Consider the following 24,154-nt stretch of genomic DNA (forward strand, 5'->3'; position numbering starts at 1 on the left):
TTCAGATTCCAAATCTGAGATGTGCTGCTCCACTGCGAGCCCCTGAGAAGACAGTTTCTTTGCCTTTGAACAGAACTCTCTTTGCAAATAAATGCTCAGATCAGTAAGCCATTTTGGATAGGAACTAAGAGCTGCCCTGCTTCACTGTACATTGCAGGTAAGCTAAAGATAACACACATGACTGCAGCAAATCCTCAGAAACCAGTGCTCCTTGAAAGATGTCTGGTTTCCTTAAAATTATTTCACTGTCCTAAAGCAAGGGTACAGACTGGATTTTGTGAGTTCCCACAAGAGTATGCCATTCTACTGCTTTTAGACCTCCATTACCTTCTCTGGGATTCTTCATCACTTTGCACTACCCTTTGTGCACTTCTGACTATGTTGTTGCAGCTGACTGGATTAGAAAAAGGGAAATTACCCTTTTATTTGTGTTTGATAGCTTTGTTTCCTTTCACAAGTGGAAACTGCAGCGTGAGATGCCTTTATATAAGAAAAAATGTGGAAACAGGCACAGATTGAGGCTCAGCTAGTTCATGACTGGCACATAGAAATGTTTTAGGGATAAGACTGGGCATTACTTGTGTTGTATCCTTGCCATGTTCAAAGGCATGCTTCTCTCCTTTGGAAAGAACTGGAGTAAGATCTTTGTGTTTAGAATGGCAAAATTCACAGCAGGGTCATATTGAGAGTCCAAAGCAGAAGGACTGTGTCAAGTGTCACTGTCATATTTTCTGAAAAATCCCTTCTCCAGAATTTCTTCTCCTGGGAAGCTGAGAAATTTCAGAGAAAAATGAAAACAATAATTTTCTGATTTGCTTCTCCTGTGTTTGGCTGCTTTGGAATGTGGTTGGGGCATTATTTACCAACTGGTCATTGTTTCATTGGTTTCATGTGAATTGTTTTTACTTAATGACCAATCACTGTCAAGCTGTGTTGGACTCTGAGGAGAGAGTAACAAGTTTTTAATTAGTATCTTGTTCAGCCTTCTGTAAGTATCCTTTCTCTATTCTTTAGTATAGTTTTAGTATAGTATTCTTTTATATAATATAGTAACATAAAATAATAAATTAGCCTTCTAAGAACAGGGAGTCAGATTCATCATTCCTTCCTGCCACAGGGGCCCCTGAAAATACCACAGTCAAGATTTTGCTGCAGCTGTTAGACCTCCTTCATCGAGTTGGAAAGATCTGTTTAGCTATACACAGTAGGCCCACAGGTGAAGAAACTTCCTTGGCTGTTATAAATGAGTCATTCTGGGCATGCAGCTGGATTGAAGACTTCCAACAAAAACTGAAGGGGATGCTGCAGTAAGTGGTACCCTTCCTTCTGAGGCACCCCTGCACCTGAGCCATGGCAGGTGCTGTAAGGCTCAGTGCCCCCAGCAACATGGAATGCTGAAGCCACTTGAACTCCTGGTAAGACTAAATGGAATTTTGTTGTTGGTATTGTTGTTCCATGCTTGTCTGTCTAAACATGGAGTCTTCTGTCAAACTCCATTTGGTTAACAAAATTCACCAGGGCACCAGTAACAGCCTGGTCTCAGCCCACCAGCTGTACAACAGATTTTGTGGAGTAAATGGCGATTCTGATTACAGGGAGCTGCTGCCTCCTGTCCCAGAGGCAGCCATGTCTCAGTGGCAAATAATGGTCAGTCTGAGTGCTCAGAAAGAAAAAGGATTCTGTAAATGGAAATTCATATTCTTCTGTGTTGGAAAAAAAAAAAATACTATGTCCCTCAGGGCAAGAGGGGAATTCCAGTCCACAGCCATTATTTGATGGAACCGTTTCGTTTCCAATTACATATGCTCTGAACTCCTTAATTCACAAACTCTTTTTTTCTAAGGGGAATTGTGCTTCTGAAAAACCTTGTTAAGGCGGGGTATAGAGGGAGAGAATTTCTTAACTGCTTCAGTGCAAGCTAGGAATGCTAAGAATTGCCCTGATAAAGTTCACACAACTCTTGGAAACACATGGAAATTTAATTGCACTACTGTGTAGGAGCCCCTGTAAAGAGCAAGCCAAAGCCTCTAGCAGACCATAGATCTGGGATCATAGAGGAAGAGAAGTAGAATCCATTGGAGTGGTCATGGGCACCTTGAGAGCATGCTTGGAGTAGGTGGTGTTGCCTGGTTGTATCAAAGGGATGTTCTGGGAATGACCTATGGGGCTGGGCACTGCTGAGGGCCATGAAGAAAGGAAATGCATGTCTGATTTTCCTTAGGAATATTAAATAGCAAAGAGACTAAGGGTGAATTGAACTTGCACATCTGTGTACAGCTCCATATTACACCAATTCTGGAAATCTAACAGTGGCTAGCTAGAATGGAAAAGATTAGAGGCTGGAAGGATATTCTTTGATGTTCTTCACTCAACATTTCAGTGTCATAGCCTGAAATTTTCTGTCATGATCCTTAAAATGGGAAAGACAATTATTTGTGACCTTTCCTATCACTCTCTTCTCCATAATCCACAGCTGAACTCTTACACCTCTGAAGGTGTCTGCAAGTAGACTGACACCTTTTAGAAGCTAAACCCCAGCTGAGGCCAGGAGATGCCAATGAGATGTTAGCAAGCAGAGAAGGAGTAATGGTGTTCTGAATCTTTATGAAATTGGGTTTTTTCCTTTTATATACTACTCAATATTTCTCAATATAGTCTCTATGTAGATATGAAAGATGCAGACCATCTAAGTCCAACTCAACAGGTTTATCTTTTCATCTGCAAAGGGCCCTGAACAAAGTTCTGTGGATGCCTAGGAATAGACAGGTTCCTGTGGGCTGCTGAAGTATTATGGATGGGGAGGGATTGCTTTGATTGTGCATATGTAAGTCTGTGCCTTTCTTCCATTTGTTTTCTGGGAGATTCTAAACCAAAACATTTGCTGCATTCTTTATCAGTGTTCCTCAGCTTATCTGTCTTTTTTAATCCTCACTCTCTCCCGCAGACAGCTTGGCTTGCTTTCCAGGGTCATTGAGTCTGAGCTTTCACACTTTATTTTTACAGTAATTAAGCCTTGTGTAATATTCTTGCTTTCTTTTGCTCTCTTTCTGTGACATTTTCTAGTTCTGGCTTCTCTTCTTTTGCTCTTTTGCTGGAGGCTCCAAGTTTGTTGGAAAGGGTTTTGCTGCCTGCAGTGCACACAGAATAAAAGTGCTGTGGATTTTTGCCACTAGACATCTACAGCACAGCTGCTTTTGTCTGCAAGGAACTAGAGCCAGGAACTTTTTTACAGCTGGTACTGAGAGCTCCAAGTGTCAGGATGAAATTAGGAGATGCCAGCATTTCCTTCACCTTCCTCAGCCTTTCCCTTTCTTCTAATGGTTCAGAAAGACACTAGTAGCCTCTGCTGCTCAAAAAGATCAAGGGAATGGCACTCACATTTACTGTTTGACCTCAGATGAAATCAAATTCCTCTGTCTTTCTAGCTATGTGATGGTTTTGACCAATGGAAGATTTATAGGAAGAAAAACCTTCAGGGAGCAAGACAAAAAAAAGGAAACAGTGTGATGGAAGTACCAGAGGTGGATGGGGAGTGTTAAAATGGGGTTTGGGCATCCCAATTCTGCCTTGGCAACTAATAAAGTTAGGGCTTTTACATCAATCCAAGGAGTACTCAAATGAAAGGTAACATGAAGAATTGTTAACAATGGAAAGAAATGGAAAATACAGTCAAGAAGAATGTACAACCTAATTTTTTTTCTATCTTACCAAACTGAAATTCAAATGCATCTGGAGGTTGGTCCTCAAAGACAAATCCAGAGGCTCCTCCACTAATAAGCTCCATTTGAAATTCCATAAGCTGTGAAGTAATTGTGATCCTCTGGCATTGAGCGATAATACTCACACATTTGAAAATGGGAAACTCACCACCTCACCTGTAGCTCTCCTCAAAACAGCAATGCTGGGTCTGAGAATGGACTGCTCAAGAGTAAGCAGTAAGTCTGTCTGATGCAGGAGCAGCAAGTTTGGATGACTGAGTGTCACGGTGCACAACGTGCTGCAGTTTTGTGCCTCTGAAATGTAGCAGTTGACAGCATTAGCTACTGCCTCATCTCCTCCTTCCAGCTGTTTGTTGTTTTGCTTTGCTTTGTTTAATTAGGCCAGCCTTCTGAAGGACAGGGTCATGCAGCAGTGATTCTGATGTTTAACTTCCTTCATAAAAACCACTGCTGTCAGGCAGCATTGGGGCTGGGGTGATTACCAGATCCTTTACATAAATCACTCTCCTGAAACTAATTTTTCCTAATAAGTTCTTGTATCAGTGTTCTCTTTATTATCTCTCCCTGGGAAGTGTTGCTGTGTGTCTCAAGACCCTCAGTCTTTAAAGGAGGAGGCTAAACAGAGGCAACTTATTAAGTATGGACTGTATCACAATGGACTGACTGGTGCTTTCTTGTGTCCCTCTAAATAATTGGCAGGGAAATGCAAGGTATAATAAAGTGTTTTGTTTTTTGCTTCTTTAGCATTTATAAAGGATGCCTTCATATGACACTGTCTTTTTAATTTCATATCTCCTTTCCTCTCACAGTTTTTATTCAGATTTACCTTCTTCTTTTGTGTCAGATCCTTACTGAAAGGAACCTGGGGCTCTTCTTCTCAACAGCGTGTGTCAGGGAGGAAGTAGGGGAAGAGGGATAAAGGCAGGGTAACTTACATTCCATTCTTTGAGGGTCTTGGTGATGATGAGTTTCTTTGAGGTTTTTTTATTTAAATACTTGAGTGTTGAAGGAAAGGAGTGTGTTGACATTCCTATTTGTGATTCTCCAGCATCCTTGACTGAATTAAACAATAGGAAATAGGGTAACAAAGGCTTCATACTTTTCATGTTTAGAAAATAAAAATCTGTTTGGGCTAAAAGTTAAAACACAAGACAAAAGAAAAATAATATTTACCCATGCATCTTTGTCTCACTTGTGCTAGAACCAGGATGGGCATGAACCTTGAAATATGCAGCAGTGCACGGGAATCTGCTGTGGCACTGGGACACATTGTATATCCATTCCTACAGCTAATCATTCTCACACAGACAACAGCCTTTTCTGGGACAGTGCTGCCCTTCTTGTTTGCTTATTCAAGATCTATTTTTCAGTTAGCAATGCAGCCTGTGCTTCTACCAAGGCTGAAATAACTTTTGCTATTAACTGCTCAATCCAGCTAATAAAAGTTTAATTAAATCGGAATCTGTTGCCTGCAGGTCCACTAGGACATCAAGAGCCCCTGCTCTCTCCTCACTTCTGCCTGTTCATGGCTGTGGACTTCCACTGGATTGGCTTCATTGCCTTCCATGGTTACTCTCCATTTGTGCCAAGGTCTCAGAACAGGAATGTCACACTAAGCATCTGGAAGACACTGGAAACAGACAAAATATATGAGTAATTTTCTTTTTAGGTCTATGGTTTATTCTGTGGAAAATCTTTATCTTGGAGACTGGTTTGAATGCTGTTTGGGAGATAGCTTCATCTAATTATTTTAAAAACCTATTCTTATGTAATTAATAATTAAAACAACAACATCAAAAGACTGATTGAGAAAATTGGTTTAGATTCTTCATAGTCAAATCCCCAAACAGTCATACACACAGAGAGAAATCTTGTGCATGGGAATTCAGCAGGCTTTCTACCCAGGAGATTTTCAGCCAGCTATGGAATTGTCATGCTCTTTCCACCATTATAAATACAGCTTGGTGAGCATCATGGGACATCCCATGTTCTCAGGGCTGCATGGACTGTGTGCACCCTGCAGGTACACAGGTGGGTGCAAGCATCCCCACATGTATGCCAGCATTGTGCCATTGGAACAGCATTCCTGTCTTGCAAAGCAGGCCAGGAATATCCTCAGTGGATGGATTTGCTATTATTAACTAGAATACCTATCAGCAAATGAGGTGATTTCTGGCTTGGTACTAACAGAGATCACAAGGCTGTAAGGACAAAGAACAACCTGAGCTGTTCAGTGAAAATGAGACCCTGAGAAACAGAACTTTACAGAGGACAAGGGAAAGGGAGGGGTCCGTGGCAAGTAATCAGCCAAGGCTTGCACTCATCATTGTGACAGGCAGGATAAAATTGAGATGTCACTTTTCCAGATGCCTATCAAGTTCTCTTTTATCTAAGTCCATAAATATGAAGCTACAGAGCCTTTCCCTCCTTATTTGAGGAACTTCCCTTTTTCCTTCATAATTTATATGAATATCAGTGCTTGGGGAAGCAAAAGATTAATAGCAACTGTCTGTGGCAAGCAGAGTGCAGGCAGGTATCCTTTGTGCAGCTCTGCTGCTCTTCTCACCTGCAGCACCTGCTTTAGCTTAGTCCTGAGCACCCATATTGCTGGCAGTGCCCAAACCCTGCTAGCCCAGCCCTACTCATCCACAGAGTTCTGCTCATGCAGAAAGATGTATAAACATCTTTCAGATAAACAGAACCCTGTCCTGCTCTTTCTCATGCTGTTCCAGTCTTTCTCCTTCACCCATCTTGCCAATGCAGCTCCTGCTAATCCTTTGCACAACACTCAGTCTTCATCTGAGTCCTGCAGCATCACTTCCTCCAGTTCCCCCTGTCTCTTCCTTACAATGCAGACCTCTTGCATTCATCTCTATCCTGCCCAGCAACCCCAGCCTCACAAATGGAGTTCTGGATTTTCACAGCATCTTTGCTGAGCAAACTTGGATTTGTCAGCCACAGAAACATCATCATAAAGGGTACACAAACACCACTAAGATCACTTCAGTTTATCTTAATCCAAACACATAGTCGCCTGTAAGAGCTGAAATGAGGGATGTGGGGCTCCAGGCAGCTCTCCAAAATGCAGTTTATTGGATCCAAGACGTTACAGCAGACCAGGATCATGGGTGACAGAGCCTGTGCCTACAGCTGTCAGCTCCAGCTGCAGGCAGGCCTGGAGACCCTTTGGTTTTGGTTACAATGCATTATATGCTTTTCTTTGCATCTTAATACAGTAGAACCAATCTATACCTTAACTTTTATCTATAGCCTATCATAACTACTATAATTACCATATTCATGTTACTATTCTCCAGTCAGTAAAAGTTAGTACATTACAGTTTAAGCTAGAAGTTGTTTTTCAGTTTTCTTGCAGTGGAAAATTCTGAGACCTTTTTTCTACTTGCAACTTTGCTGACTTGTTTGCCTGTGCCATCTTTCTGCTTGGTAAAAACATCTTCTTGTTTGAGGTGGGTTTATCCTTTGCTCTAAGCCATAAAAACCCCTTCTACCTAACCTACCCTTTGCCTTCTTGGTTATCCAGTAAGACTGGCTCAGCAATTCTTTTCTTCTATATCAAAACTTGCTTCCATCTCTATTCCTTCATCAGACTCAACATTTAAAAATCTTTCTGCTAAGCATACATATCTGTGAGACTTTCTTGTCAAACTTTCATCCTTCCCAACAGTAGCCTGTGGGATGGCAGCCACTCCATGGTCTGCCATAGGAGATCTCCCCAGCTAGCAGAGGGTAGTAGTAGACAAAACCAACTATTTCAGTTTAAACAGGAGAATCCTCCATTGCAGCGTTAATATTGATAACTAAATCTCTGAAGTTTGTGCCAAAGCAAAGCCACTGCTGCTGCTCACCCCACAGCACCTGCCACAACACATCTGCTGCTACAACAGCTCAGGAACGGAGGGGCAAAAGAGGATGTCTAAAAGAGTAAGAGAGAGAGAGAGAGAGAGAGACTCCTCCTAAAAGAGGAATCTTTTAGCCCCACAGACTGTGGTCTGAAGGTTGATACTGAGGAAGGCTATGCTTGATTTGAGTTGCACATGTAGCTGTGGCTCTCTGTTTCAGTGTAGGGCAGGAACTGGTGACAGGTAGACAGCATTTTGCCTGCTTCAGTCTGCATTTTGCTTTCCTACTGAGAGCTCCCACCTGTGGTTTTTCATGTTCTGTCAGAAGTTTCCCAAGCTTGACTCCTCTTGCTTAGAATGCTCTACTTAGTTTTTCATTCTTGTAGCATGACTTCTTTTTTGCTTACTCAGAGTTTCTCCTAAGCTATCTCTGTGGCATTTTTAGTCCCAGGTTCAGAAAGTGCTCATTTACTCTGATGCCGAAAACACAGGCCGAAAGAGCTGACTTGTTTTCTGTATTCATCACTGCACCGCTAAATAAAACAATTAAATGTGAAATTATTTTAAAAAAACATTGGGCAAATATTCCTTTCCATCTTTCCTTACTGATGATTTTGTTAATTCAGTGGGTTTCTGAAACCCATGTAAGTCACCAGCTATAAAAACTGAGTAGAGGTGACATAAAGCACATCTCACTTAGACAATTCAGAGACAATAGTGAGTGACTATATATATTCTAATCAGGATATTCTAATATATTCTGATATTCTAATCAGGATACAGGTCTATCATCCTACCTATCCTACTGTTCAGTTCATGCTGGCATGCCATGCTCCTTGTCCTCCCAAGAGATGTCTGGGAATTGAACAGCAGAAACTTTCCTCACAGCCTTGCTCTCAGCACTGCTGGATTCAAACAAAGCTACTACAGTGTAGCTCTCACACTCTGCTCTCAAAGCAGAGCTGTAGAACGGAGGTTTGGGGCAAAAAGAGGTTAAAATAGCAAGTGAGGAAGAGGAACAAAGGTGAACTCAGTAAGAACAAACTAGAGGTGCTGTCTGGAAGAAGCCAGTGAAGTTTGGAGAAGGACTCTAAGGTCTTTTCCTGAAGGCCAGCAGCATTCTTGCTATCTTTGCAAAAGACACTGTACTACAAGGAGGCACTCAGGTCCTAACTTTTCTTTGTGACCTTGACAGAAAGATTAGTAATAGAGAAATGCCATTAAATTGGTCATATTTTAACTGTTTTTTTGTGAAATATCTCCAACCAGTGCCACATTGGATCCCTGGAGAGCAGTTACTAATTTTGCCTCTGGTTAGTGCTCACCTCAGGGAATTCAACAGCAGCAAATAACACCAGAATGGAGAAATAAAAAAAAAAGAGCTGGAAGATAATGAAGAGAGAGTGAGATCATGTTACTCCAAGATCCTAAGTCTTTTCAAACTGAAGAAATCAGTATCATCCTACAGTACAAGCTGAGAGGAGAAAGTAACTAACACAAATAACCCCCTCCTGGTAAGAGAAAGAAACTCCATAAACATCCAAGGCACATTCACATCCTGAAGGCATGCTTGCCCTCTCCCCTGCCACCTCTGCTGCTAACAAATGCAGTCCAGTCTACACTGAATACACCCACTGACTGTGGTACAAGTTCTGTAAGAATTCCCTGAGTGTTCCTGCTCTCATCCATGCACCAGAGTGTGCACAGAGCACTTGGGTCTATGAACCACTGGGTCTGCCCCAGCATAGAATGGGAAACCAGGCAGGATGGAGGATCCATTTCAGAGTGATGTCCCTGGGTAAAAGCTAATCAGAATAAGCTAATGAAACTTGTTACCCTCAAACCCTGTACCACAACCAGGAGGGATGAGCAAACACAAATGCTCTTCTTATTACTGGACATTAAAATTCAGCCCAGAATCCAATTAAGCCAGACACATCCATCACACAAGAGCTCTTCTTGGGTGAGGCAGGAAAGATCTCACAGCACAAGGCTTTGCATGACTTGGTGATTGCATGTACTGCTGTGATTGTTCCAGGTGATGAGGGGACAAGGGCACAGACCCCTCTCTGGCTCCATCCTTAACAGGAGAACAGGGGGAGGGGAAATACAGCAGTGAAGAAGAAAGTGTGTCTTGCTAGGCAGGGTTTTTTGAAGAAGGTCCTCTGTCAGCTTACTGACGTGCACTTCTGTGTGTGATAATTACTTTTTGCTTCCCCAGGCTGCATGCAGTGCCTGCCTCTGTAAGAGGCTTTTCCTTTGGCTTCCATGAGAGGAATATTTCTGGTGTCTTCCATGTGCTTGCTAAGTTTTCTGCCATCAAAGCAGAGTGAAACAGCAGACAATAGATTCTTAACCTTCCTTTTCTCTTTACCCCTCATTGTTCTGTGCAACTCATAAATGGTTCATTGCTGCAAGAAACCTTGCTGGACTTGCATGTAATACACATCCACAGCCCTGCCAACCTGAAACCAGGTGTCTCAGTTCCTCCTCAAATTCAGTATTCAGTTTTGTTTCCAGCCCCCACTGCTCATTCTTTCTAGTGTGCATAACTGACACAAATCATGAATGTCTGCTTAAGACTTTTGACCAAATTACAGATCTTTAATTGGCCAAAATTATTTCTGTTATCAAGCTGTCCAGGGAGCAAATCAAATTTCATGATTTAGAGGAACATTATTTATGCTACAGAAGTGACCTGATAACATTTAACGCTTCTTGTGCCGTTTGTCTCTTTCTTTCACTGTACCTACTTGACAGATCAGAGCCCTGGGACACAGGTTTTACTCTCAGCTTTGACTGGTTGGGTGAACTCTAGCAAAATGTTTTCCATGTCTTCATTCCCTCCTGTCAAATGAGAACTGCCTTTGTAAGGACTGAAGGGTTTACTGCTAGACAGTAATGCAGAAGAGACATTATTATTATTGTTATTATTATTACTTACATTTGCACGGTATTTCTATTATTCATCCTGCTACAAGACCTTTCCAAGGTTAGAGGTATACTAGAGCTTACCTGCTTGCTACTTGGTGCACTTTTAGATATTGGTAGGGACATTTACTAGCAATATTCCACATGTGAGTAAGTGCATTACTTCCTAAAGCACTTTAAAATGTAACATTAATACGTATTTGTGTTCATCTCTTAAATGCAAGTGTTTCTGGTGGCAGACTGCAGTTTCTTTCATAGCAGACTGCAATGAAGCCTTGTAAAGAACTGCAGCAAAAGCATGGGGTTTGATTCCTTTTATTTTATATTACTATTTGTGCTTGAGGTAGCAGGATGTAAATTGCTTAGTGAGGATTTGTCAGCATCTCAAACCTACATCACACAAAAGAAAACAATTTCACAAGATGAAGACAATGAAGAAGGAGGCCTGTTATCAATGAGACAAAACAGTGAGAGGTGTGTGAGGATGAATTTACTCTGGCATGTGAACAGGGAAAACACTTTTGTTCTGTGTGTGTGTATCCTGTGAGGGGACCCCAACATTTAACCTGAAAAACAGAGGTATTAATGGCAGGCAGAGACATCCCAAAAATTGTGCTATCTGCAGACATACTCCACTGTCCTCTCTTGGCACTCTGGGTGTTTCTTGGAGATCTCCCAAGCATTATCCAGCCAGGTTCAACTGCATTGCTTTATGAGATCTGATAAACCTCTCACCCCACAGTGATGAGAGCTAGTCACATGAACTCTGGGCATGCAGCAGTGGGCTCCTTCCTTATGCCTAGGAGCTGCCTACTGGGCTTCAACCAGTTGGTACCTGTTAAGGATAAAAGTTTAGTGTTTTCTGTTTATTATTAATTTCTGGCTGATGAGAGGCTTCATAAAAATGTAACATAAACCCCTGTCATTCCTTCCCTCCCCCAGCATCATTACAGTTGCACATGTAAATGAACCACACATTCAAAAACTTCACAGGAGCCTCTGCTGCATTCTACAGTTTCACTGGGTCTTCTCCCCTTACCCTTGTAACTCCTCCCCACTGCTGCCCACTCTTCCATCACCTCATAGCCTCCTGCACAGACATCCTCTGCTGAAGGCCAGGTTATGGCATATCCCATCTCTGAGTGCTGCAGAGGCTGCAGGGAGCATGCAGATGTGCACACTGCTGCGATGCACTCCTGAGGCAACGCTCTAGCCACGCTGCCAGGCTTGGGATTTGAACACTGAGTTAATATAGACTCAAAGCCAGCCTGAGGGTTGCCCTTAGCAGAAAGCAGAGACACTGTAGATGCCTCTCATCCTCTTCTTCTCCTCTTCCCCTGCCACAGTACTTCCTTTCTTCTGCCTGCCTGTAAAATAACTTGCTGAAAGCAAACAGTTGGGCGGAAGTCCGATTCCTGCCTTAAAAACTAGTAGATTCTTTCTTCCATTTTAGGGATAAATACCTTTAAATAATACCTTTAAATGTCTGAGATTCAAACTTTTTCAAACTGAGATTCTAAATACCTTTAAATGTCTGAGATTCAACCTTTTTGCCAACACTTTTCTTCCAACAAGGGTACAATCTGGCATTCCCTATCAGCTTGCACACATGGCTGTAGGAGTCATGGTAAATGAGGTGATAAAGGTGGTGTAATAGTTCCAGTCAGAGCATGTCTAGTGAGGAAAATATTTCTGTATTCAGCTTAACAAAAAAGAGAAACTCACCCCTTCCTCAGCAGAAACAAGCAAACAGCATTGGATGGTCCTGAAGCTAACATGGGGATCACAGTCCCTATAGGAGTAATAAAGAATTCTTGGGGGAAGCTTTACAGCAGTTGGCTGTGCCATCCCAAATGGGTGTCATGGCAAGTAGGCAGAGAATCTGACAGTATGCAGAACTAACTCTAACCAATTCCAGTGGTGGGATGGAAGTCAGCTCAAGAACATCTGTAACATCAGATGTGTATCAGATGTTATCTCATGTCTCTTCCAATTTGAAGCCACCTAGTTAAGTGAATTCAGCCAAGCAGATTTGCATTTAAGTGGTGACAGAATCTGTCTCTTAGACCTACCTAGATTGTAAAATAGCATGAATTACTGAGCCATGCAGTCTATCTACTTCAGAAGTTTGACTGGACATAGATTTACTAGCACAGAACATTGTAGAAGAAAATAACTTGAAGAGAGGTCTTTGGTAAGGGAATCAGTGAATCCTGAGAGCAAAGGTAGGAGATTCCTCAGCTTCCCTGCTAGTTCAGATGAAGGTCAGTTGTCCAGTGTCCCTGGATATCAGGACAAATCCAGATATTCAGCTACTATGGTGAAGGGGGCCATGTGAGTACCTAGGCAGACAATTTACTGGTGCCCTACAGGGAATGGATTTGCAAATTAAAAAACAACAAATTAAAGACAAGGACATCTGTGAGAATTCTGAACTGACTGAAGAGCTGAACTGCCCAAAAGAGGCAGAATCAGGATTCCTCACGGTGGGGGAAAAAATCAAGAAAAGAGGCCTGAGCTTGGTTCCTTAACTGAGGTAAAACCAAAGGAAATAATCTCAATAAATATGGAGAGATACCCTTCTTTTCAAATATGCTATGACTTCAAAATTTTGTGAAGAACCTTAAGGCCAAACAACCCTGCTCCAGGCGGCAGATGGAAGGATGCTCCATGGAGGCAGGGTCCACCCAGGCACTGCAATACCAAGATGCTGGATGTTGAGGTTGAAGAAGAAACAGTGTAAGAACAATTCTCACACTGGAGCAGGATAATGTGAACCACTTTAGAGGAGTGCCTAGAAACCAACATGGCAAACAGATTGACAGCAATGTCCTGAATTTTAATAAAAGGTCAGAATTTGAAGAAACGTCTGAAGTTCAGCAAAACCTGAAGGATATCACAAGCTTCCTTAAGATCTGTATTAATTTCAGTGTCAATTTTCTACTTCTCTTGAGAATGACATAGATGCTTTAGTGAGCTTCAGCAAATATAAACTCTCTAGCAGTAACTTCCTCAGCAGCAGCCCATGCCCATGCAAACATTGGCAGGTGGAACAAGATAATCCACCAACTTCATATGGAAAGCCAGGAGGAGCAACAGACTCCATTGCCAGTGGTAAACCTCTACCCGTGTGTCCCCTGAAATGCTACAGTAATTCCCCAATTCTTCATTACCTTTAATATTCCAAGACTTTTAAGCAGCTATTAAAACAGAACACCAGCTCCAAGACAGGGTCACAGATTTGGAGTGGACTGTTCAGTCATCTGATGTACATTGCTTCATTGATCTAGGACTTGATCTTTATTCCCTGGGTTCCTAAGCAAAATGTGAGTTCTGTGACCATATATATTTTCCTTTTTTCTTCCTAGGCCTGTGTGTCTCTCTTTCTCTCTGTGTGTATGTGTCTGTGTTGGTTTCTGCTTTGTAACTGCAAATCCTACAGAGAGTTTCAACCAAGTTTGAGTCAGTTACAGTGATTTCAGAGATACTAACCTCTAACAAGTTCCATAAAAGTAGCTGGCAGGGTGTAACAGAGAGAACTTTGTGGGTTCTCCTATGAGGAAAAGGCTGCTGCTGAGTGAACTGAAGCCATTTCTCCACAGAGAAGTCTCCATGTTGGAGTGAGATGTTATAAAAGCCTCAGCACCAGGAGAAGCTTAGATCAGAACTCACATCTTGATATGCATCAGAAAATGTAACTGTGACACAAATCTTCTGGAAGGCAAGCTTCATTAGTTCTGCAGATCACAGAACCCCTTGTTTTCAGCTGGAAGAGGGCAGGAGGGATAAGATTTAATTTTGTATTTAAAATCACTTCAATTTCATCAAAATGGTCTCTCTTAGATGTGATTAATCATGGAAGATATTGATCCACTTCTATTTCTCTCAGAAAGTGCAACTTCAGACCACATGAAAATAAGGGCTGAGCAATGAGCATAAAATAATACAATAACACCTGTGTAAGAAGCAGGCTGAGCAAACACAGCACAGAGAAAATAAAAAAAAATTCATTATCTAAAGAGCAAATATGCCTTTATAACCCTGAAGCAACAAAACTCCTACCACCTTGTATTAAAATACTGTAAGAGAACATCAGAAACCTATTACAGGGAGAATGAGAATGCTGCTTAATGGTTTTCTCATTGTTCACTATTATCTCTGTGCATTGCTATCCATTGCTGCTATCAGCACTCATTTGCACCAGTGGAGGGATGTGTATTTCTGTGTGAGGAAAGATACATAAAATCTGGTTCCCATCCTCAGGTGATGCAAATTGTCAGGGCTGTACTGAAATCAGTAAAGATGCACTGATTTCCTCCAGCAGATGATTTGCTTTTCTGTATGTAAAAAGCACAGAAACTAGGTGCTGTTTCAGCTTGGCTCTGAGACACTGCTGTGGACAAATGCTCATGCAAATACATTCTTTTTATGTGCAAATATACATATTGCTTTGCAGTACACATTGCAAGAAAGGACAGGAACTTTAGGCTGCTTCCTATGCTGGAATTTAGAAAAAGGATTGTTCCTGATCTACCTGCCTACTCCTGTCTATAACAATAGATCTCCAACTGCTTTGTCACAGATCTTAGAATACATAAAGATGAAAGGGTCAGTCCAGCATCACAAGTCTGTTAAAAATAAATTTAGGAGGCATTAAAGTTTGATTTTAGGACTGCTAGTCTAATGCTTGAACTGAGATCTTAAATAGAGCCATTGGGCAGAACAAATCCAACAGTCAAGACTATCATATTCTCACCAAGGGCTTAACTAAATGAAATTACATATTCCAGAATAGATGAACACAAGAATAATACCAGTTTGTTTCAAGTTACATCTCTTTGAGGAGGAAAAAAGCAATATATATATATATATGTGTGTGTGTATATATATGTATGTATATATATAATGTTTAAAAAAATAGGAAAAAAAGAGAAAATTTTCAGACTCTGTCTTTATATATGACTTTTATTTTTTTATTAGTTGCTTTCATGTGGTTCCATGTAATGTGGACCAAGTAACAAGCACAGGCTACAAGTAATTCTAAAGCAAATAAAATATTTTCCATCTCTTAAACAAAGAATTATTTCTGGCTTTCTATAACGTTTTCCTAAGGGAGAAAAACAAAAGGTTTCATAACTGAGACTGGAAAAAGGAAATAAACCACTGCTGAACTAGGAAAGAAAGAAGAAAACAAGCAATCTAAAATGGCATTTATAGGGAAAATAACAGAGAAAGCAGAAGATGAATAAACCCTATATAAAGAAAGATTATGAAAGACAGGCAGTAGCTCTTTTTTCCTGTTTCAACCTGCATTCCAAGGCAAAAGGAAAAAAACTACAGCTGAGAAATTTCTACAGTCTAATTTATATATTTGTGTAGAGGTATTTTTGCTTGCAGAAGTGCACATCATTTTATCATGTGAACTTTTTTTTAAAGAGTAAGTAGATGCCATAATTAATAGAAGACCCAAATTCCAGCTGACAGGCTCTGTTCTGGCACTATCTAAGGACTAGATGAGCATCCTGAAGTGAGATTTCTCTGATTTATTCTGACTAAAATTGTAAATAATTTCAAATATGGTGTTGGTGGGAATGTGTGCAGTCTCTCTCACATAAGTAGATAAGTAGATATCACCTTCTGCATGCACAAACTGTTTGAACCATGCCTAAACTGTATGTTCCTGTGCACATCATTTAATGAAGGATGTGGAAGTTGCTGCCAAGAGTGGGACAGCCAGCCCAAGAGCCACCTGGCACTGAGGCCCTGGCAGAAATTCTCAAGGACATTGTTAACACCGACTCAGCTGGGACATTTTCCCCTTAATACTTTTCCAACCAGCCCTGTGTGTATTATTTTGAATGCTAACTGTGTCGCCATGTGAGTCCCCTGGTCCTAAAGTCTTCTCACAGAGCTTTAACTTGGATCTGCCTGGGAAACGACAGCAAATGGTCCACACAAAGCATATGGAAGAAAGGTTGAGTGACATAAAAATGTCACCATCTTATTAAAAAACAAAACAAAACAAAAAAACTCCACAAAATAATGCATTTGCATCCCTTCTTATTTAAGTATTTTAAATTTCAGCTTTTGGCTGTTGTTTTCAGCCCCTAGCTCATCTTGCTAAATTATGAGTACAAATCTTTGCTATTCCAAAGCATGCTAGACATTGTTTCCCAAGAATTCCTTCCTTGATATTACTCCCTGATGCTCCCATCCCACCAGGAATATTTCCCACAATAGAAATTTCAGCCTTGACACTGTTCTGCTCTGGCTGGGACTTTATACAGCATCCTACTGAAGTCTTCTCCCTGTGGAAGTCCTTGTGCTGTCCTTACTCAGCAATTTTATAGCTAGAACTTCATCCTGAGCCCTTGCTAAGCTAAATGCTTTTCCATCTCTCACTACATCTATTATTTCTGAAATATTGTCATGAATCACTAACTCCATACTCCTCTGCCCAGCATTTTACAGGCCCTGCTGTAGGTAAAATGCAAGTTATAAAGTATATGTTATAAAGTATGTCTTAGCTGATTGCAATGAAAGTTATAAAGTATGCCTTAGCTGATTGCAAGTATATGTTATATGTTATAAAGTATGTCTTAGCTTATTGAAATGGAAGTTATAAAGTATGTCTTAGCTGATTGTGAGTGTATGTTATATGTTATAAAGTATGTCTTAGCTGACTGCAATGGTAGCAGCATGGATGTATCTTTAAATTAGATGTAGTCAAGGAGAGTCTACTTTCTGTTTTCCTCTCAGTGTGCTCTTTATGCCAAAATCATCTAAGCAGGACTTTAGCATCTGTGAAGCTGTGCCAATGCAGACCTCTGTCATTTGAAACCTGCTTACAGCACTCAACTCCAAATAACTTCTGATGCTGAGACAGAACATTGCTAGCAGGGATTTGCAGAACCCAGGGCAGCACCAATGCAACTATTTCTGGTGTGTGAAAGCTCAGGGGAGTTAAACCCTGAAATATGCTGGAGGAAATTGGAGGCACTGAAAGAAGAGGGCAAAAGTAGCATTCCTTGTGTGCCCAAAGTGAAAAAATAATGGATATCTGGGGTACACGAGCCATTTGGAATTGTTCTGATCTTCTTTTTTAATTGCTGCAGGTTTTTTTTGTGCTGGTGCAATGCGCAAATATAGCAAAATATGTTAATGGTAAACCATAATATTTACAGTTGTTGTTAGCTCCCATTGAAATCAGTAGGATTTTTTTCTAATGTCTTTACCCTGGAGATAATCCATAGAATAGAACATCAACGCATAGTTAAAAAGAAAAATTATGGAAAACAGCACCTCTGCATATGCAATATCTTCATTTTAAAGTTACATAATTGAGCTTTTGAAATTAACAAAAAAAACAGCAAACAGTCTCAGAACACAAGAGCAATAAGTGACTCTAACATCATCTTTTAAAACTTGCCTCTTTACTAAGATAAAAAATTCTATCCCGATCCAGTACAAAATAAAATTATATAGATTTCAGTCTAAGGCAAATCCAAAATGAGCTTTAAGACCTCTGGGAAAATGTGACTTTAGAAAAATTCTTCTAAGAGTTCATGGAGTTTGTTTTACATGAAGAGTTATCTTGTAGACCAAACACAGGCTAATAATTCAAAGACAATACTTAGATCCATTATGTCATGCTAGACAAAGACTGTTTCTATGTCTTCTTTTCACTGCTGATGACATGGTTAAAGGAAGACTTTAATGCCACTTTAATACAGAATGTTTGTGAATTGCAGCCATGTCTTTTGATGGAAGGAGCTATAATGGATTATTAGCTATTATTCTAATTGTATTTATCAGAGTGAGTTTTCCTGCTAATTCCTGGGCTCAGAACAGAAGTCCTTCTATAGACAGCTCCTACTGAGAGTTCCTCTGATAAAAGCCAGCAGGATTTGGGTCATTTAGACTTAATCTGCTAAATTCAACCCTGTGGCATTTCCCTGATACTCAATGAAGGGTACTGGGGATTGGCAAGGAAGGTTGTGTTCTGATAAAAAGGGATGGAAAATTTATATTCACAGAATTTGCCGACACTTTGGCATGGTCCCTTAAGACAAGAGGCTGCGTGGTAAGGGTGATCTGAGCTATGCTAATTTGGCAACCTGTATTTTTGAAGTAAAACATTCCATGACGAATGACCTTATTTTTTTGTTTTTAAAACTGTGAGGTGCTTATGCAATAGCCTCCTAAGGTAGAAAGAGACAGATGCCGTGGAATAATAATCAGCCTAATTCTTGCTGAAAATCTCTGCAAAAATCTTTCTTCTTTGCCTCCTCTCCTTTCACGGGAAAGCTGAGTACCACCTTTCCCACACAAAGACATGCAGCAACAATTAGGGGCCTCTGCATAGGTCAGGAATGCTTCCATTTACAGAGATAATCTTGGTTTTGTTCCCTTTTAAAATGTAGGTTTTGGTTGGGTTTGGTTGTTTTGGTTTTTTTAAGCTTTAAAGAAAAAAAAATTGTCAATTTTTACAAAAACTAACAGCAAAAAAAAAGACTGAAGTTTTCTTTAAAATAAGAGAGATGCTTCTTTTGCAGAAGACATCCCTGGCAGAAGACTGTTCCAGCTGACATGAACAGTCACACATGTCCAAAAGCTCAGGTCATCACTTCTATCCAGAGCCTGAGGTAAGCTGGGCTGCAAAAAAACCCTCAAACCTGACTCAAAATGAGCAAAATCCATGGGCTGTGTCTGAGGTGAGAAGGACCAGAACAAGTCCACCCTTAAACACATTGCCAGAACCTCCTGTTTTGTGAAGGCAGAGGAAATTCCATTACTGGGCAGAGAGAGCAGGGCACTGCCTGGGTGCTGCTTTAACCCCTGCTTTTAGCCCCTGTATCCCAAAACATGCTAAAATATCCTTTTTGTTCCATTTAGAGTGGCCATTTTCTGTAGTGAGCAGTCAGTCCTCTACTCTTGGCTAAGAAAAAAAAAAAAAGATAACATTGAATTTCAGAGTTTATAACAGGGAAAAACATGTTTGGACGTGGGGGGAGGAAGGAAGAGAGAGCAGATACCTGGTCTGTGCAGGTATTAACATATATGTCCCCTGCTGTCACACAAAAGCAAAAATACAACTCACAGGTTGGCAAGCTGAACCATAAGGTATATTGGGCATCCTGTTAATTGGTGGTGAAAGACTCATCACCCTCCATCCAAGCTGCCTTTAAGTTAGATTTTGCAGTCTCTTTGCTTTCCCTCTAACAGTCAGAGACGAGAGAGTGTGAAACTCAGTGTACAAAATCAGTGGGGGGAAAAAAAGAACCCGCAGAAATGAGAAATGTAGACTGTTTAGCATCTCTCATATTTCCTTTTCTATACAAAGATTTTGGTTTGCCTAAGCTATAGAAGGAAACAGTAGCAGTCTATTTTAATCTTCCTGAGTGAAGAACGCTGCAGGGATTGCTCTGTTATCCCCAGCAGCAGCCCTGACTTTCCACAAAAAGGCTCCATCCAACCTTCTCCCTACCTCTCTGAAACAGAAAGATCATCATATGATATACCAGCAATCAGCTGGGTTCTTAATGCTCTTCTCTTTCGTGCATTTTGGCATGAAGGAAAAAAAACCCTACACTTCTTCCCCCAGTCAAACCCCAGTGCAAAAAGAGCTCAGATAAGGAGGAAGTCTTTAGTCTTATGCAGAGAAATTGATTTCTCAGTCTGTGTAATGACGTATGTTAGAAACTCTGTGCAGAAGCAAGGAAAGCCCTTGCCGAGATGATGCTTCTTACAGAGCCTTCACTGCAGGGAGTCACTCCTTAAAAAACAATAGCGTTGATTATGCATTTTTATTTGGGTTTCTTAGTGGATTGACTTGAGGGATTCAGACTATGTTATTCTGGATTTACACCAATTGGCATGAGTTCAGGATCTGGCCCCACTTCTTTTTTTAAACTCCAGCTATTTCATGATGAATAAGAGCCAGATCCTGCAAAGGCTTACTACCTGCATTAATACTCTGAGGAGCCCACTCACTTCCTCTAAGTTGTGATTGAAAAATTGAGTCTTACAGTGCAGTATTTTAGAAGCAAGCAGATGCTTTTTGGGATCCAAGCATGCCTTGACCGTACGTATTCCTTTAATAGCCTTTCTTTCAATAGCAATACCTTCACTGATTTTCACAGAATCACATGATAGATGCTGAGCTGTTATGAAGTGGTGTAACTCTGCTTACACCAGTGGAAAACCCAGCTCAACGTTGTAGTTCTGCTTGTGTATTCAAAACAAACACGAGAGAGAAGGGTCCCTTTATTGAAATTGTCAAAAGGCTTCATTTGTGTGCTTCATATGTACTTGTGTGTCGTGCACTTCAATTGTTTTAACATCCCTATAACAAAGACGATAGAGACAATTCTAGGAAAGATATTTGATCTAGTTTTACTACTTAAGTTAGTTTCTTTCTTATCTAAAAGAAGCCACAGCAGAAACTATGCTCCTTCTCCTTCTAACTTTACTAACTCTGGCTTTCAACCAGAAAACATCCCCCTGCTTTCCAAGTGCCTAAACAAAGGAAATTACAATACTGACTGCAGCTGTAATTACCAGCTGGTGAACTGATGGCACATAGTGAATACATAATCCAAGAGAATGTTGCTCTTCAACAGTAGCCCTCTCCACCTATAGTGCTGGAATGCTCATCCTTGTTTACTATACATTCATGCACACCCAATGCATTTCAGTATCCAATACTAGTAGTCAAGCTTTCTTCACTGAAGATGAGACACCAGCAAAAAATACTTTGTCCTTTTGGAGAGCTGGATCAGTGTCAGATGCCACGCACCAAAAAAACCCCAAATCCAAAAAACAAAGACAACCCACACGCGAGGGTGATAAGCACCCTAAATGTCAAACCTAAGCACTGCATCTGTATACATCACGTGCAATGTAATGCACCCCTTACATCAGCGAGGGCAGGAAAACCCCAGCTCACTCCAGGGAGGATGGGGGTTTTTTAGACAGATACCAGCAACTTAAGGCAAGCAGAAGCGACCACAGCGCTGCTGTGCTTTGCGAGGCTAAGCCGCACTCATCGTCGATCACGGAGTTATTTATTTCTGTCAGACAATGAGGGCACGATGCCGTGTGTGCGCTGCCCAAGGGGTACAGACACTTCTCCACGGGAATGAGCGCAGTGAAGCGGGAGGCTGATGCGTCTCGGAAGCAGCATCCTTGCTCCTCTTCGCACCGTGCCTGCTCTCCCCGAGAACGCATCGAGGGAGGGATTCCCCACCCACCCACACACTGCCTCTCCCTCCTTGCGAGGCTGCACGGGGGTATAACCCAGTTCCCGGCTGGATGCGGGCGCGGAGGGAGCCGCCACCCCTGCCCGCCCCCTCTCCCCTGTGCACTTACTCCGCTCTCCGGCTCAGGACGCCTTTGCCGATGGCCTGGGGGGTCTTGTGCTGGAGCAGCGCGGCACAGCAGCCCTTGTCCCTGCCGTCCTTCTCGCCGGGGTGCTGGTGGGGCTGCGCCGCGGGGTGCTGGTGGCCGGCAGCCCTCCCGCCGCCGCCGGGCCCCGCCGGTGCCGCTTTGCCCGCGGGCGGCGGCGGCTGAGCCGGGAGCTGTTGGTGGTGCTGAAGCGGCTCGGACTGGCCCGCTGGCGGCGGCGGGGGCTGCTCGGCCGGGGGAGCCTGGGGCGGCTCGGCGGGGGCCGCGGGCGGCTCGGCGGGGGCCGCCGGCTGCTGCTGCTGCTGCTGCTGCCCGCGGAGGCTGCGGTTCTCGGTGCTCAGCTCGTCCAGCCGCCGCTCCAGCTCGTCGATGCGCTGGCGCTGGGTATGGATGAGGCTCTGCTGGTTCTGCACGATGGCGGTGAGCTCCTTCAGGTAGAGCACGGCGCGCACCGGGTTCTCCAGCAGGCTCTCCATGCCCCGGCCGCCGCCGCGGGCCCCGCCGCCCGCACGCCCGCCCGCCCTCCCGCCGGCGCTCCGGCGGCAGCGGCGGCGCGGGATGCGGGGACGCGCACGGGCACGGGCACGCGCACCCGCGCCGCCGGCGGCCGCGCGCTCCCGCGGCCGGGCGGGAACGGGAGCGGGAGCGGGAGCGGGCGGGAGGGGCCCCCGCGCGAGCCCGCCCCCGGCCGCGCCGCGCACGCGCGTGTGCCGGGAATCGGGAATCGGGTCCCGTCCGACCCCCGGTCCCGACCCGGCGGTCCCTCGGCTGCTCTGCCCGCCGCCGCCCTCCGCCCACCCCGCCGCGCCCCGGTGCCGGTGCCGCCCGGCTGCGCTGCCGAACGGAGCGGCCGGTGCCGGGGCGAGCCCTCTGCGGAGCCCTTCGCAACCCCTCCAGTACCCGGGCTCCGAATCCCTGAGTGGCCTTTCTGAGTCTTGCTGTGCTTTCGTTATCCAGGATGCCTTTGCGATTTCGTTATCCAGGATGCCTATGCGATGTCTTTCTTTCTTTGTTTCTTTCTTTCTTTTTTTTTTTTTTTTTCTAAAATGATTTGAGTAATTGTGTTTAGTTTTGGCTGCCGTGTTGATAACGTCCCTGGTTTTAGCTCACCTGATTAGAAACAGAATCATTAAGGTTGGAAACGTTCTCCAAGATCATGAACCCAACCTTTGACTGAAGAGCACCATGCCCCCTAAATCATTGCACTAAAAGCCATGTCTGCTTCTGTTTGGGACTTCCACACTTCCCTGGGCAGCCTGTGCTTTAAGCCAATGCTTAACTACTCTTGCAGTGAAGAAATTTTTTGTAATATCCAACCTAAAGCTCCCCTGGAGCAACTGGAGATCGTTTCCCCTTGCGGAGTCACTGATTTCCTGGGAGAAGAGCCTGATCCCCACCCCACTACAGCCTCTTATCTGCAGGAGTTGTAGGGGGTACAAGGTCTCCCCTGAGCCTCTTCCCCTCCAGGCTAAACACCCCCAGCTCCCTCAGCCACTCCTCACATGGCTTTAGCTCCAGACCCTTCTCCAGCTTCGTTGCCCTTCTCTGGACTTGCTCCAGCTCCTCAATGTCCTTCGTGTAGCCTGAATGCAGGGTTAAATGTCTCAGAAGCAGTTTCTGAGGAAAAGGGATGTTAAAGGAACTTGCTTGGAATTTTTAGTGTCCTTTAGGTTCTTTGGAAGAAAGCTAGGGCTTATTGTGGAGTTTTGCTAGGGGTGTAGGTGCTGTGGATGTGAGAGCTGACAGGCAGGGCCTTTGCTGTTAGACTCCATGCAGGTTTTCTTCATTTCTCAAGAAATACCTTCTCTTGCTCTTCTTTATCCACAGCCATAAGTATTTGCAAACTTACAGCCTTGAGTCTGAGAGACTATCTCTGTGCTTTCTATTACATTCATCAGTAAATAACCTGGTTAAGGGTAATGAAATCACTTTCAGTAGCCTCTGTGCAGGTCCATGAAGTTATTTTTGCAATGGGTAAAATCCTATCCATTCATTGTGAGTGCAGAAGGTCCAGGAGGCATCACGAGCAGTCAGGTTTTAGACAAGCATGCCAGTAGATTTGACTCATAGTACAAGTACTCTACAAGGAGTGTAGAGCTACTCTCATTTTGCCTTTTCAGATCAGCCAGACCTGCTCTGTAGCAAGAATTTCATGAAGTGAGGATAGAAGAAATGTGAAAGAGAATCTCTGTTTCAGATGAGCTGAAAGGTGTATTTCCAGTCTCTTCTGTTCAC

General features: G+C 42.9%; 1 protein-coding gene across 5 annotated transcripts in view; it reads right to left on the reverse strand.

Moving 5' to 3' along the window:
- Window positions 1–22,519, reverse strand: part of IQSEC3 (IQ motif and Sec7 domain ArfGEF 3) — a 99,733-nt gene extending 77,214 nt beyond the window's left edge. For 2 of the 5 annotated variants that reach the window (XM_071422257.1, XM_071422256.1), the window contains exon 1: window positions 21,884–22,519. In XM_071422257.1, coding sequence (XP_071278358.1) covers window positions 21,884–22,395 — 512 coding nt within the window. In that variant the 5' untranslated portion in view covers window positions 22,396–22,519. The remainder of the gene's footprint in view (window positions 1–21,883) is intronic. The other 3 variants (XM_071422255.1, XM_071422260.1, XM_071422258.1) reach the window with 3 other exon arrangements.
- Between the last annotated feature and the right edge of the window lie 1,635 nt (window positions 22,520–24,154).

The sequence above is a fragment of the Agelaius tricolor genome, unplaced genomic scaffold (assembly GCF_023055355.1).
Source record: "Agelaius tricolor isolate 1412-34295 unplaced genomic scaffold, bAgeTri1.0.p SCAF_3, whole genome shotgun sequence".
Classification (NCBI taxonomy): Eukaryota; Metazoa; Chordata; class Aves; order Passeriformes; family Icteridae; genus Agelaius; species Agelaius tricolor.